The sequence below is a fragment of the Eutrigla gurnardus genome (assembly GCF_963514095.1).
Source record: "Eutrigla gurnardus genome assembly, chromosome: 13".
Lineage (NCBI taxonomy): Eukaryota > Metazoa > Chordata > Actinopteri > Perciformes > Triglidae > Eutrigla > Eutrigla gurnardus.
The window spans coordinates 19,954,834-19,968,140 of NC_139936.1; the positions used below are offsets into that span (position 1 = coordinate 19,954,834).

Sequence of the window (13,307 nt, forward strand, 5' to 3'; positions counted from 1 at the left end):
TATTTGTATTTGTATTTGTACTTCTTGTTTCTCGTATCCCAAATCGGAGGCTTTTACTTTGAAAGGAAACGCGGAAGTGCGTCGTCGTGATTCTTGCTAATTTGCCGCTAACGTTGCAGCAAAGGCTCAGGTTCTTGAGTGTCACCGGTTGTGTTGTGGTTAAAAACCATGAAGTCAGTCATGTAACGTAGCGGTTTCTTATCATGGGATTTAAAGTCATTTAATACCATGGACAGTGGAACAAATAATATTTTTTTTAACGTGTGAAGTGTTTCTATTCCGTCCCAGAGGGAGAAATGAAGACGCTAACGTTAATGGTAGTACCGTTGACACGCAAAGCCCGTTTCCCTTGATGTCCAAAGGTATTCAAGTTAATTTCTTCTGTATTACGTAAAATAAGGTTGTTTTCTTCTAGCGGAGCGTTTTACTTCACCTTGTCCATGTCGCGACTTTTACATCCAGAGGAGCACCTCTGCGTTGTTGGGCTAATAGCATTAGCTTACCACAGAATAACGTTCAGGTTAGCTAACGGTGATTCCACGAATAAGCTAATCATGTTTTTGGTCACTAAATTGCTCTTATAAGCACGTATTTAGATGATGCAGCGTTGGTTAGTAACCTGCTGGTGGTGTGACAGAGCAAGGTATGAAATGCACAGGTAATCCCACATAAAAGAAAAATAGCTGTCTGCAGTAACTGTCGATAAGAAATGATGTGAAAAGACCTGGAAATCCCATTACGACCCGGATCGATGCATTTTGCATACAATGTGAATGTTTATTTGTTGCCTCGTTAGATCCCGCCTCCAGGGAAAAAAGAAACCTATCAGTGACGGGTATGGAGTATGATGGACGTCCCCACACCCAATCAGAGCCAGACACCCTGTCATCCGTGGGCGGGCCAGAACGGCTGGTCCCCAGCCTCACCTCAAGGACCTCCCTGCAACCCTCTGTCCAGCTTTCAGCATCTCAGCCTGAGCTCGCCTTCTGACCAGACACCCTACCCTGAGCACCTGCAGGTGCCCAACCACGGCTGCCACAGTGCTCACCACGGCACACTTTATTCTGATGATGCTGACCAGAGTGTGCAGGGGATTCATGTTGCATACATGGCTCCAGCTGCAAGCCAAGGAAGAAATATACCTCCCTGTTCTCTCCCTCTTATGAAGGAAGGGGCGCAGCCTTGCAAGCTCCAGCAAATGCCATTTTACTCCCCTCACAGTCCATACCAAGGAATATCGTCCACTTGCCAGCCCCCATACACAGACCTGGGTTCACCTCAGTCACCACATCAAAAACATCTGCCCATTGGCCCTCCATCGTTTGGTGTGAACCAGAGTCCACAGTGTACGCCTCAGCTTCCATTTAAGAGGGCAAATGTGGAGTCCTCTCTTGGATACACGCACAGTCATGCTTCGCCCACCTCTCCCATCCAACAGCAGCCTCACTGGACAATTCCACACTCGAAAGGTAATATGTACATGACACGTTGCAGAGCCTCCTTCAGAAGCTGATCATTTAAATGAAATTACTCATAAGGTCACTGTAGGATCAGAACATTTTATTAAGAGTGTTATACTCCAGTCTGGATCTTTAATTTAATCTTCAACTATGTTATCTCCTCAGGCACCATAAACGAGTTTGATCCCAATGCAGCTGCACAGGACAGGAACATCACGCCACAGGTGGGGGGGAATACAGTAATGGCAAGAATGTCGTTTGGCCTGTAAACATCCTTACATGTGTTGTTTTCTTTAATATCCAGCAGTCCAAAACCTGAAGATGTTCTGTTCACACTGTTCCTGTTATAATGCTGCAGAGTCGAAGGATATTTTTGTTCCATACTAAATATTGCTGGAATCATATTGCATATACTGTCTAGTAAAATAAAATTCTCTCTCTGCAGTCGCCTAACTCTGAGTCTCGTTACGGGCTGGACCCAGAGCTCCTGCCAAGTGTTGTAAGTTCTCTCTTCACATCTTTTCTTGACTGACTCGTGCAGCTTCTCTGACAATGAAAGACTGTTTCCTGCTCAGCTTCTTTCATGCTTTTACCCTTAAGGGCGACACACATCCGCAGCATCACAAAACATTGCAATTGACGTGTGCCATAAGCCACCAATGTGTGTTGCCCTTTATCATACGTGGTAAACACATTTGCAATTCAAAAGTCCATTATTTGTGTTAGTGATTTCAATCTCTGTTAAGTCATATTTATTAAAAGAAGTCCTGCAAAACCACAAATATGCTGCATTCCTTTGACAATTCGATGACCTACACTGATGATCCGGACCCTATTTAACAACAGTGCAATGTCATCATACATTGCAGATTGTCAAGGTTACTCCTCTGTCTGTCTCAGGTGGAGGTGATTGCAGAGGACAGGGCAGAGTGGGGGGACAAGGTCTTCGTCTCGGAACCCTTTTCCCGTCTTCCTCCTCTGGCAGCTACTTCCTGTATCGTAGAAGACAGGGGTAAATGCACACAACACTGTCTGTGTCACAAAGCTGTGCTCTGTAAATGGTAGTACACTGCATCAACATTCCTCACAGCACACAGTATTTATGTTGCTTTTAGTACAAATTACTACATGCATTATTGACAGGTAAATCAGACATTTGTAAAACAAGAGGGAAAACTAGCTGTATTTAATCAAAGGAAAATGGCCCTACCTTGGAAAACACCCATGTAATGTGTCTCACAACCAGTCTATAGAAACATTTGTAATATTACAGCTTCTCTGCTTCGTCTTGGGTTTAGTTTGTTCTCGTTAAATGATGCAGTTTATCATTTAAAAGGTAAAACAATTGCCATTCAATTGTGAATTACATATTTTGTTGTGTTCCTTTGTCAGTTATTGTCCCCCTCTAGTCCTTCCTGTCACCGTATGGAGTTTCACTATACTTTAAGGCAACTTTTATGTCTTTGCTGACCTTGTGTCTGTTGAACTCAAGGTAACGCGAGTCCTTTCGCCATCCGCGCCGCCTCGTACTGTGTGCCCTGTGAAGGTCAGACTGCCCTCCTCAGCCGCCTGCCGCTGGGAGCTCTGGTCACCCCTCTGGCAAAAGCAAATGTTGGAGAGGTCAGGATTCTCTGCTTATTCTAGAATCTACTAGAATTGATAGAGGAGAATTAACGGCAACTAGAAATATGCACTCAGTAGAGTAAAACACACTTCATTCAAACTCAAAAACAAGCGGCGATGAATGCATGCAATCTGCTCAAAGTCATTGTCCCTTCATACAATCTTCCAAAAAACTCAATTAAACTCACCAAGTAGTCTGCCTGCCAAGCTTGTCTGTCTGCCGGCAGCTGGGTTGTGGCTCGGTACAGCAGTGAACTGGTAGTTCTGTTAGCTGTTAGCCAAACTCACTCACTCACTCACTCACTCACTCACTCACTCACTCACTCACTCACTCACTCACTCACTCACTCACTCACTCACTCACTCACTCACTCACTCACTCACGGACACACACAACCAATCTCATGATCTTCACAACATAATAAACAACAAATATTCAGGGAGATGTTTGCATGGAAGTGAAGCCGTTTTTTTCCGCAGAAACAAACTCATTTACAATGAAGGTTTCTGTGGAGAAATCGACATGTGTATTTATGTATGTATTGCGTGTGTGTGTGTGTGTGTGTGTTTGTTGCTCTTCTAGAAGCCCATGCCCGTGCTCAGTGAGCCAGAGTGTGTTATGGGTTGTGGTTTGTGCGGAGCCTCCATGTGCCCGGCGATGGGCTGGCAGGACTGTGGTCAGAGGTTTTACTGCCCGTTCTGTGGTAAACTCAGTGAAGGTAGGATTTACCATTGAGCATCTGTGTGTACAGGTAACACTCATCAGTGTTCCCAGTTACAGGTCCGGTCAGAAATAGTCCGTTGTAATCCAACTTTTAAAAACCATTTCAATGTGAACTGCTGCACCAAACTAGAATGTAGTTTCCTGAGTTTGTTGCGTCATTTGTTTGCAGCAACAGCTTCTGTCTCTTCTCTTGTGCCCCAGTGCCGTGGCAACACTACCAGCCCACCAAAGGGGCGGAGGGAGTTCGGGTTGATAAAGACACGAGGCCGGAGCTCAGTATGGGGTCATACGAGATACTAAATACTCAGAAGGTTAATTTCACCTTTGACAATCTTTAGTTTTGTTTTCATGCTAGTTATCATCACCTGATCTTTGAATACCTTCATCTTTTAAATTGAATATTTAAGACATTCCTAATACAGTAATGCTAAAGCATCCAAAGTAGGAATACTTTGGTCCATTTGGGCCCCATTTGATTTGTTTTTATATGGGACACATTAATCAAGCAGTAAAACCACTTATTTGCTGATGCTAGCTTGTAAAATGTGAGGATGTGTTGCTGTTTGTGTTTTATTTCATTGTAAATGTTATATTTTGGTTTGCTTTTCAGACAAACAATTTGAAAATGTCTTCCAGGGTTCTGGGGATTTATGACAGGCATTTTGCTCTTTTCTGACATTTTGTAGACCAAAACCTTTTTTAGATTACAGCCATAATTTGATAGAGAAGTGTGTGTTGTAACGAGAGAGAAATCTCAGATCCCAGAATAATGCAGTCAACATTATAACATGATTGCACTGTATTTTAAAAATTACTTTTAAACGTATTAGAGTTTACAGGATGGGAACCCTTCAAAGGTCTTTGATGGTCTCAGAATGTTTATGAGGAATCATGCGTTGTGTGTCAACTGTTGAATTTTATTTTAGTGTGAACCTGCTGCACTGCTTCTAGCCATAGACGTGTCTGCCTCAGCCATGAGAGGAGGACATTTGGAGTTCGTAACACAACAAATACAAACTCTGCTCACCTCTCTGAAGAAGTAAAGTGCTCTCCCACCTAACTACACATGTACACACACACACACACACACACTTCCCCTGCCTGCTCAGTCGTTTCCCTATGCAATTGGATAAATAGTCCATGATCTGGTTTCCAGCCAGCAATGTTTAAAGCTCCATCTGGTTTGTGTAGGGAGGACGATGATGATGCGCTGTCGGACGTCCGCGTCGGTTTGATGACATATGACAGTCGGGTCCACCTGTACGACCTCAGCCCCGCCCTGTCCCGCCCACACATGCTGGTCATCACGGAGACTGATGACCTGCAGCTTCCTGTGAGGGAGGGGCTTGTGGTGTCCCTGGAAGACTGTATTGACAGTATCGACAGGTAACCGACGTGACAGTAACTGTAATCTGAACTATGGGGAGCCGGTTAGTATGATGATGACACCTCGTACACGTTAAAACCCCAAATTATTGTGAACATTTAAAAGCAGGCATTGTCGATTTAATATGAAAGAAATGTTATATATATATATTATATATATATATATATATATAAGGTCACCTTTAATAGTCTATGAAGGGGGCTGGTTTGGCGTAAAGTGATCATTGTGTGTCTGTTGCCTGTGTGTGTGTGTGTGTGTGTGTGTGTGTGTGTGTGTGTGTGTGTGTGTGTGTGTGTGTGTGTGTGTGTGTGTGTGTGTGTGTGTGTGTGTGTGTGTGTGTGTGTGTGTGTGTGTGTGTGTGTGTGTGTGTGTGTGTGTGTCTGTGTGTGTGTCTGTGTGTGTGTCTGTGTGTGTGTGTGTGTGTGTAGTGTGTTGCAGCTCATCCCTCAGTTTAGTCCAGAGTGTGAGGACTCGAGTGGCGTTCCCATGGAGCTGCCTGTGAAAGCAGGGCTAGCCGTACTGCAGGTCAGTAATCACTGCTCAAGACTTCGACTGATTTTGATTATTTTGCTGTCGATGATAAGTGGCATCGATGTTACTTTACCACATTAATGGAAACCTCTCTCTACAACTTCAATATTGGCATCGACAGTGGACCGCTAAAAATCAATAAAAATGTTAAGATATTGTTTTTTGGCTCCATCATTACTCAGCGTTTATTAGACTTAGACTTAGACATACTTTATTGTCATTCAAGTATCCACAGGGTGTATACAGAACGAAATTTCGTTGCATTGCTCCGACAAAGTTAGGTAAAAGTGCAGAGATTGAAACAATATGTGCATATATACATATGTGCAATGGAATAAATAAAGTGACGGAAGCAGTTTAAAAAACAGAATAAAAAGACACGAATAAAATACGGCAGTGATTTAAAAATATGTCCAGAATAAAAGTTGCAAGTGATTTAAAATATATACAACCAATGTGCAGCCATAAGATCCAGCAGTACTTCAGTAAGTGTGCATCCGAGATTGGTTTTAGATCAGTAGAGTTTAATAGTCTGGTGGCCTGGGGGAAAAAGCTGTTACAGAACCTGGTAGTTCTGCCCCGGAAGCTGCGGAACCTCTTACCAGAGGCCAGCAGGGAAAACAGTCCATGATGAGGGTGTGTGGAGTCTCTGACTATATTTTTGGCTCAGGACAAGCAGCGCTTAGATAGTTTTGTGTCAGATTTATCTCTTAGGTAATTTCCATCTGGAGTCCCTGAGTAGGTAAACATCTAAACTACAATAAATACCAATATATAATTATTTTTTCGTCAATTACTGACATGTAAATAAATACATATCTATAAAAATGTGCTTGTGTATTATATTTTTTGTCAATATCATTTAGGGATTTTATTTTGTTTCTGCCCAGGCCCTGAGTTGTCCTGGCAAGCTGCTGCTCTTCCATACTGCCCCTCTGATAGAAATGGGAAACAACAACTCTTCCTCAGGGTTCTTTGGCTCCAACAAACCAAAGGTACGTAACCAAAGTGTCACCATGTTCAAATGCCCTCAAGGCAGTTGACCCTTCCTGTACAGGTGGGAGGATGAAGTAACAGCAGCATCGTGTACAAGTATGGACAATACTATGGTATCCCTCCTCTTGTTTTTCTCCCCTCAGTCCATCTTTCAGCCCTCAGAGCTAGCCATCTCATTGGCCAAGGATTGCGTCAGTCAGGGCTGCGGCGTTCACCTGTTTGTCCTTTCCCAGCAAGATGTGGGCGGGGCTTGGCCAGGGCACATTCCATATCTAACAGGTGGAGCTCTGTACACCTACAACAACCTCCAGGTAGAGCAGCAGTTCCTTTCATTACAGCACTGGCACACAATTAACTGCATAAAGAAGAAATCTAAAAGGAGGAGTTTGACATGTTGGGAAATACATTTATTCACTTTCTTGCCAATAGTTTGATCATGGCAGTGTTTGAGGAGATTGTTACTGCTTTTCAATCTTTGCGAGATTAAAGGCTAAAAATCTGTCAGCACTTTGAAGCAGCAGGTGTTTTTAGCTGCATTGTGGTGAAATGATGAAGACAGGTGTTTAAATTCCCTCTACAGGGAGAGTTGGACAGAGAGCGTTTCAGCACTGATCTAAAGAGCGTTGTAGAGACGGACACCGGCTACAAGGCTGAGCTCAGGACTTTTGTCAGCAAAGGTGAGATATGTTTTATGTTTTATTAAGCAGGCAGACGTGTCCTTTTTAAGACTCACCTCCGATTCCACTATTTGTACCTGTCCTCATTAGATATGCGCGTGTCCGGCTGTTATGGACTTTTCATCCCCGGGCCGAGCCCTAGCCAGGTCACCATGGCGACTCTTGATTGGAGGACAACGCTGGCCGTGGAGCTCGCACACACCAGAGCTCTGGATGAGACCAGAGGTGTAGCATTACAGGTTGGTGTATGTTCACTGTCATCGATTTAGACCTGTCACATTTGTCATTCAGATCCTTGTGGGATTTAAGGGAATTGTCAAACCATTTTCTATTTTTGTAACCATAACCCCCCTCTCTGCCGTCCTGTTTGTCAGGTTGTGTTGTCTTACAGCACCCAGACGGGAGACCGGAGGACCAGGGTTCACACTCTGACTCTGCGATGCTCTCCTCACCTACAGGATGCTTTCCGGCATTATCAGGCCCAAACATTACTCACCTTCTACTGCAAAAAGAGTAAGGATCATTCATGTAGATAAGGGGGTTATTCCCCCATTATGCCATAAAGTATGTAATGCTATCAACATAGTTAATTGATGTGAATGATATCTTTTATCCAATTTTGCCAAAAATGCAAGAAGGTGTGGAAATGAATACACTTCATGAGAATGTAGATAGGAAACATCAACATTTGTGTTTGATGTCAAATTAATATAAATGACTTTATTATGCAACCTTTAAACCAATGGCATCATGATACATATATTGTATAGTTTTCTTCCTATGATATTGTTAATGAAGACCACAGCATCTTTCATAAACACATTGTTTCACAATCTAAAGCCTCTTTCTGTTGTATTTTAATATTAGAAGCTGCTTTCTTAGTTATGCTTTAATATGTTTACTGTTGAGGACATTCATTTGTGTTTTGGTGTTGCGGTTTAGTTTACTGTGCAGCGTTGGAGCGCCCTCTACAGGAGCTGAGGGAGGAACTGCAGACGGATATAACCGAATCGTTGGCGTCCTACCGCAAACACTGCTGCTCTGCTTCAGTGTCAGCTGGACAGGTGAGCTTTAGAAGCGTAAAATGCACTTCATATGTTTATATTCTTAGACACATTTTCATGTCAGTGTGCCGTTTTCCTCTGAGTATTCACATCGACTCAGAGGTAGAGCGAGTCGTCCTCCAATCAGAAGATTAGTGTTCCGAATCCGGGCTCATCCCGTCTGCATGCCGAAGTGTCCTTGGGCAAGACACTGAACCCCCAGCCATCAGTGTGTGAATGTGTAAAAAATGACTTAGATCCTGATGTGCAGATGACTCCTCTGCCATCAGTGTATGGTGTATCAGTGTAACGGGTAAAAGTGACTGAATGAATGTGTGAAGCGCCTTGAGTAGCTAGTGAGCTAGAAAAGTGCTATAAATGCAGGTCCATTTACCGTGTGTGTGTGTGTGTGTGTGTGTGTGTGTGTGTGTGTGTGTGTGTGTGTGTGTGTGTGTGTGTGTGTGTGTGTGTGTGTGTGTGTGTGTGTGTGTGTGTGTGTGTGTGTGTGTGTGTGTGTGTGTGTGTGTGTGTGTGTGTCTTTTAGCTGGTCCTGCCTCAGTACCTGCGGGCGCTTCCTGTTTACATCAACAGCCTGAGGAAGAGCGAGGTGCTGCTGCCGGGCCTGAGGAGCTCCGTCCACCAGCGGCTGCAGCAGCGCTGCCAGGTTCTCGGCATGGACACCTGCAGCACCACCACACACTTCTACCCTTTGCTGCTGCCCCTGGTCAGTCCCATCAACCCCACAGGGTTCTCTCCATCACAGTGAGGTCGATGCACTACAGGTTTTACATTAAGGGTTCCAGTTATTTCCATGGAACATGAGATACTCTCTCTCAAAGCCAGAAACCAGAGGAGTAAGCCTCAAACTTGTGATGTCATCCAGTATAAAGTCTGGGGCTTCGCCACAGAAAATGTATTATCAGCTGTCAATATTAGCCAAAAATGACGTTCTTAAGAAACATTTTCATTTTAAAGAAGAAGACTTATAAAGCTGCTGATGTCAGACACCACGTTTCTCAGGCACTGCAGCAGTGTTTACCTGTGACCAAATCATGGATGTAGAGTTTGAGTCATTTACTACCAGTAAGGATGACTCTCACTTTGTTGTCATAGTAACCTGGGCATCACCTCTGTTTCCCTCATCTGTCACCTGCAGCCTCCGTCGGTTGACAGCTGCAGCTCTCCGAACCCAGAGGAGGCGCTGCGCTGCTGTGCTGCCAGCCTGGACGCCAGATGTCTGTATTTGGTTCATGCACCCCTCACACTGCTGCTCTGGGTGGGCACCCAAGTCCCAGCATGCACCCTGGTGGAACTCTTCAACACCAGCTGTTTCTCCTCCCTGCCCTCTGGAGAGGTAAGAGATCAGGTGGCTGTAATGGTGTGACTTTTTTTACAAGCATTTTAATTCAAAAGGAAACACAATGGTTTACTAAACCCAAAAGAAAGACAGATGTTGTTTCTGACTGGCTATCATGTGTGCTGTAGCATTGACGGGGTTACTGTTAAACATCCACTTCTGATGTTTTGTGTTTCTTCAGACCAAGCTGCCGGTCCTTGAAAGCCGTCTGTCCGTCAGCGTTCGATCCCTGGTCAACACGCTGGACTCCCAGGCACCCCGCGCCCGCAAGGTGAGCCGCTGACCGTCCAGCTGCAACAGCCGACACCCGTGAATTAAAATGACACGGGTGCTGTCTCAATATGCAAAGTTGATTTGCATCCCCTCCGTTGCCAGCCTGGCTCCGCCAACAGGCCCCTTTTACAGCAGCCATGTTGACATTGCAGGATCAACACAGGTGGCCGGTGGATAACAGATTTATTATGGCCCTGTTCCATTTAGGTAGGTATTGTGCATGCTGGCTAACTGGAATGGCTGTGAAACACAACGGGGCCGTAATTAATCTGATCATGTGTTTGTTTTCTGAAAGTTGTTTCTAGTGAAGTGAACGTTTTCAGTGTTGTCCCTCGGGTTTGAGGAGCCTCAAACATGCATCATGTGGTGTACACGCCGCTGCTCGTTCTGGGGTCAGGATGTTCAATGTCTCCCAGCGGCACATTCAAGGCACGCTGGCAGACTCATGATGCCGTTCCCCAAAAGGAAGAGTCAAGTGGCAGACAGAGGATGGCTGTGTGATTTTTCGAGAAGCAGGAAGTGTGTCCCGCTCGCCGCACCGTCCTCCACATCAGGATAAATGACTTGACTGATGATGCCGCCGTTTGTAGCCGATGATTAGACATTGTGTTATTTTTCTGTGCAGCTGTTGGTGGTGAAGCAGGGCGATGCCTGCGAGGAGACCCTGCAGCGCCACCTGGTGGAGGACAAGAGTCCCAACGGTGGGGCGTCCTATGCAGACTTCCTCTACCATCTCCACGTCAACTCTGTGCGGCTCCTGCAGTGACTTCTGACCTCCCTGGGTGCATTTTGTTCTATAAACGATGACACAGCGTCATATTTGCCTAAAAAAAAACAACAAAGTAGACGTTATTATAATGTGGAAATATGGAAGGCCTGTTGTAAGAGAATCAGGCTGTGCATGGGGACATTTTTTGAGATATTAAATCAATGACTGTGGTGATATGTGTGAAGTGTGCTGTGTTGAATGTGAGCCGTGCTGTTGTGAAAATGTGTTTTATGAGGTTAACTTATTCCTGCGTCATGGCAACTCTAATCTCTGCCTGAGATTTGCGTGTCTACGTTTGTGAGAGAGAGCGAGAGAGAGCGAGAGAGTGTGTGATGCTCACAGGAAGTTCTGTGTTTGTGAATAATCTATAAATAAATAAAGCTTTAATTGTACCTCGGTTGGACTTTCTTTCAGTGCACTGCAGCGACTCAGAAAACTCAAAACCACGGATGTGAATCTCACGGTGGTGCTGCAGGTAAAACCAGGGAACCACCAGAGTCTTTGGGTTCATCCCAGGGGAACTATGAATGATTGACAGACCAGCTGACAGGATTTCGTTCCATCACAGCCTTATAGCAGCTCTGAAGAAAGAGACCAAGCCACTGTGTTTCCTTCCAAAAATCTGCTTACGGCTTAGCACAGTGAGTGCTTTTTATTGGCAGCATGTTGGCCGTCCAGCTTCTGTGAATTTTCTATCCTCAAGCATTTTGGATGAAGTCCAGTTAGATTCTGCTGGGATCACACTGACTGGGAGGACGTGGACCGCTGGAGCAGAAGTTAAACTGCAAGCACTCCCATGTTTAACACTTCTTCTTGAAGCAAAGAGAAACATTTCTGTTATTTTTCCACCAGGTCAAGGTGATTGGTACTCCTTGGTAATACTTCTGTAAATGTGGGTGTAATGACACGAAGGCGTTAATATCCTATGATTAGATTCATTTTACACATAATGGGTTGTTTAAAGTGGAGGTGTTCTTTCTAAAATACCACATTTGACAAACAATATTACATATATGAATAAATGTGATGTTTACCTTCTGGCAGTGCATATCTGTAAAGAAGGAAACAGCATTTAGACAAAAAATTATGAGCAGTTTCATGAAAGGAAAGTGATATTATTTTTTTCAGCTTGGTTGTGAGTGTGTATACATGCAACTGCTATCTATCATCCAGCCAGATGCTCTGTAACTAATAATAACCACAGTATTTGTAAAATATTGCCATCATGTCTCCTGGTCCATAATGTTTATAGAGACATTTACTTTATTATCTACAGAAATTATTCGGGCTTCATGTACAATATGTCTAACGCGTTGTTGATCAAACCAAATCACCGCTTGAATCCAAATAAAGACGTGCATTTGCAACATGCGTGGCGGCATGTTTTGAAGGCACAAACCAGCTCGCTCATATTTGCCCCTATTTGGAAATACGCACCGTGCAGCGGGAGGTGTGTTCGATTACACTGCCGCGCTCTGCCGTTGCGCGCTGTGTCCACCAGAGGACGGCAGAGGGCGGTGGCTCCACCGTCGCTCATTAGTGCAGCTACTACCATATCAAGCGGACTGTGTTAAGCTAGCCAGACCTACCGGCTCAAGACCGGAAAACGGTTGATTTCTGCCTTCAAAGTAAACAATAAATTTGTCGCGCGGATCTTCTCAGTCAGGAAAGTCAGTGTTTATTATAAATATAAAAGGACGAATAAATACATTCTAAAATTGCTACAGCAGTGGCGTGCCTCAAGTAACAGAGTCCTTGAAGTTTTCTTATAAAACATTTTGAATGGTGTAAACCTTAAATACCGTTACTATTTATCATTTAATATCGCATATACAAGATAATTACAGAAAATATTCAACAATCCTATCTTTACACGCACAATATTATATGTTGTATCATTCACGGGCTCCATTACAGTTAAATTACTACATGCATCAATTACACAACGTCCGTGGACAGCTTTTGTAAAAAAAAAAAAAAAAAAGATATGACCAACACTGCGTTTTATTTTGGAAATCGTAGCAGGAAGTCGCTGCTGTTTGGCCAGCTGGCTTGATGACGGTCGGCTTTGAGCGCGCGCGCTAGCTGTCAGATAGCGGAGAGAGACGGAGAGAGAGCACCCAGCCAGGTCGCCTCGTCTTTTCTGCATCAAACCCTCGCTTCACTCGGCGCCTCCAAGCAGGCTTTCCACCCGCTCCCACGGCCGTCTAGCTGCCGAGCGGACCTTTTTAAAAAAACCGCAAAATTTAAGCGCAAATTGTAGTTGTTTTTTTCGCCGGAGTTGAACAATTAAAAGAAGCGATAAACAGGGGAGAGACATGGCTACGACAACCTGCACGCGCTTCACAGACGAGTTCCAGCTGTACGAGGAGCTGGGCAAGTGAGTACATGTGGCTTTAATGCGTGTTGGCGGCTGTCTTTAAAGTGTTTACGTTTGGAGAGACGGATAGGAAACGCTGCTTATTGC

General features: G+C 44.4%; 2 protein-coding genes across 33 annotated transcripts in view; both read left to right on the forward strand.

Moving 5' to 3' along the window:
- Positions 1–115: 115 nt before the first annotated feature.
- LOC311022917 (protein transport protein Sec24C) lies at positions 116–11,235 on the forward strand. Its single transcript, XM_084024534.1, is given in 22 exon segments — positions 116–362; positions 797–906; positions 908–1,469; positions 1,626–1,684; positions 1,906–1,959; positions 2,361–2,472; positions 2,953–3,080; positions 3,667–3,802; positions 4,009–4,118; positions 4,734–4,846; positions 4,999–5,193; positions 5,623–5,719; positions 6,616–6,720; positions 6,865–7,032; positions 7,302–7,398; positions 7,489–7,637; positions 7,773–7,911; positions 8,341–8,462; positions 8,986–9,165; positions 9,598–9,795; positions 9,980–10,069; positions 10,697–11,235. Coding segments are annotated over 22 exon segments (3,075 nt in total). The 5' UTR covers positions 116–352; the 3' UTR covers positions 10,838–11,235.
- Positions 11,236–12,927: 1,692 nt separating this feature from the next.
- The window catches only part of camk2b1 (calcium/calmodulin-dependent protein kinase (CaM kinase) II beta 1), a 59,167-nt gene continuing 58,787 nt past the window's right edge, over positions 12,928–13,307 (forward strand). For 13 of the 32 annotated variants that reach the window (XM_084024010.1, XM_084024012.1, XM_084024035.1 and 10 more), the window contains exon 1: positions 12,929–13,220. In XM_084024010.1, the coding sequence (XP_083880136.1) occupies positions 13,159–13,220 (62 nt within the window). In that variant the 5' untranslated portion in view covers positions 12,929–13,158. Of the gene's footprint in view, positions 13,221–13,307 lie in introns of all 32 variants that reach the window. The other 19 variants (XM_084024023.1, XM_084024016.1, XM_084024019.1 and 16 more) reach the window with 4 other exon arrangements.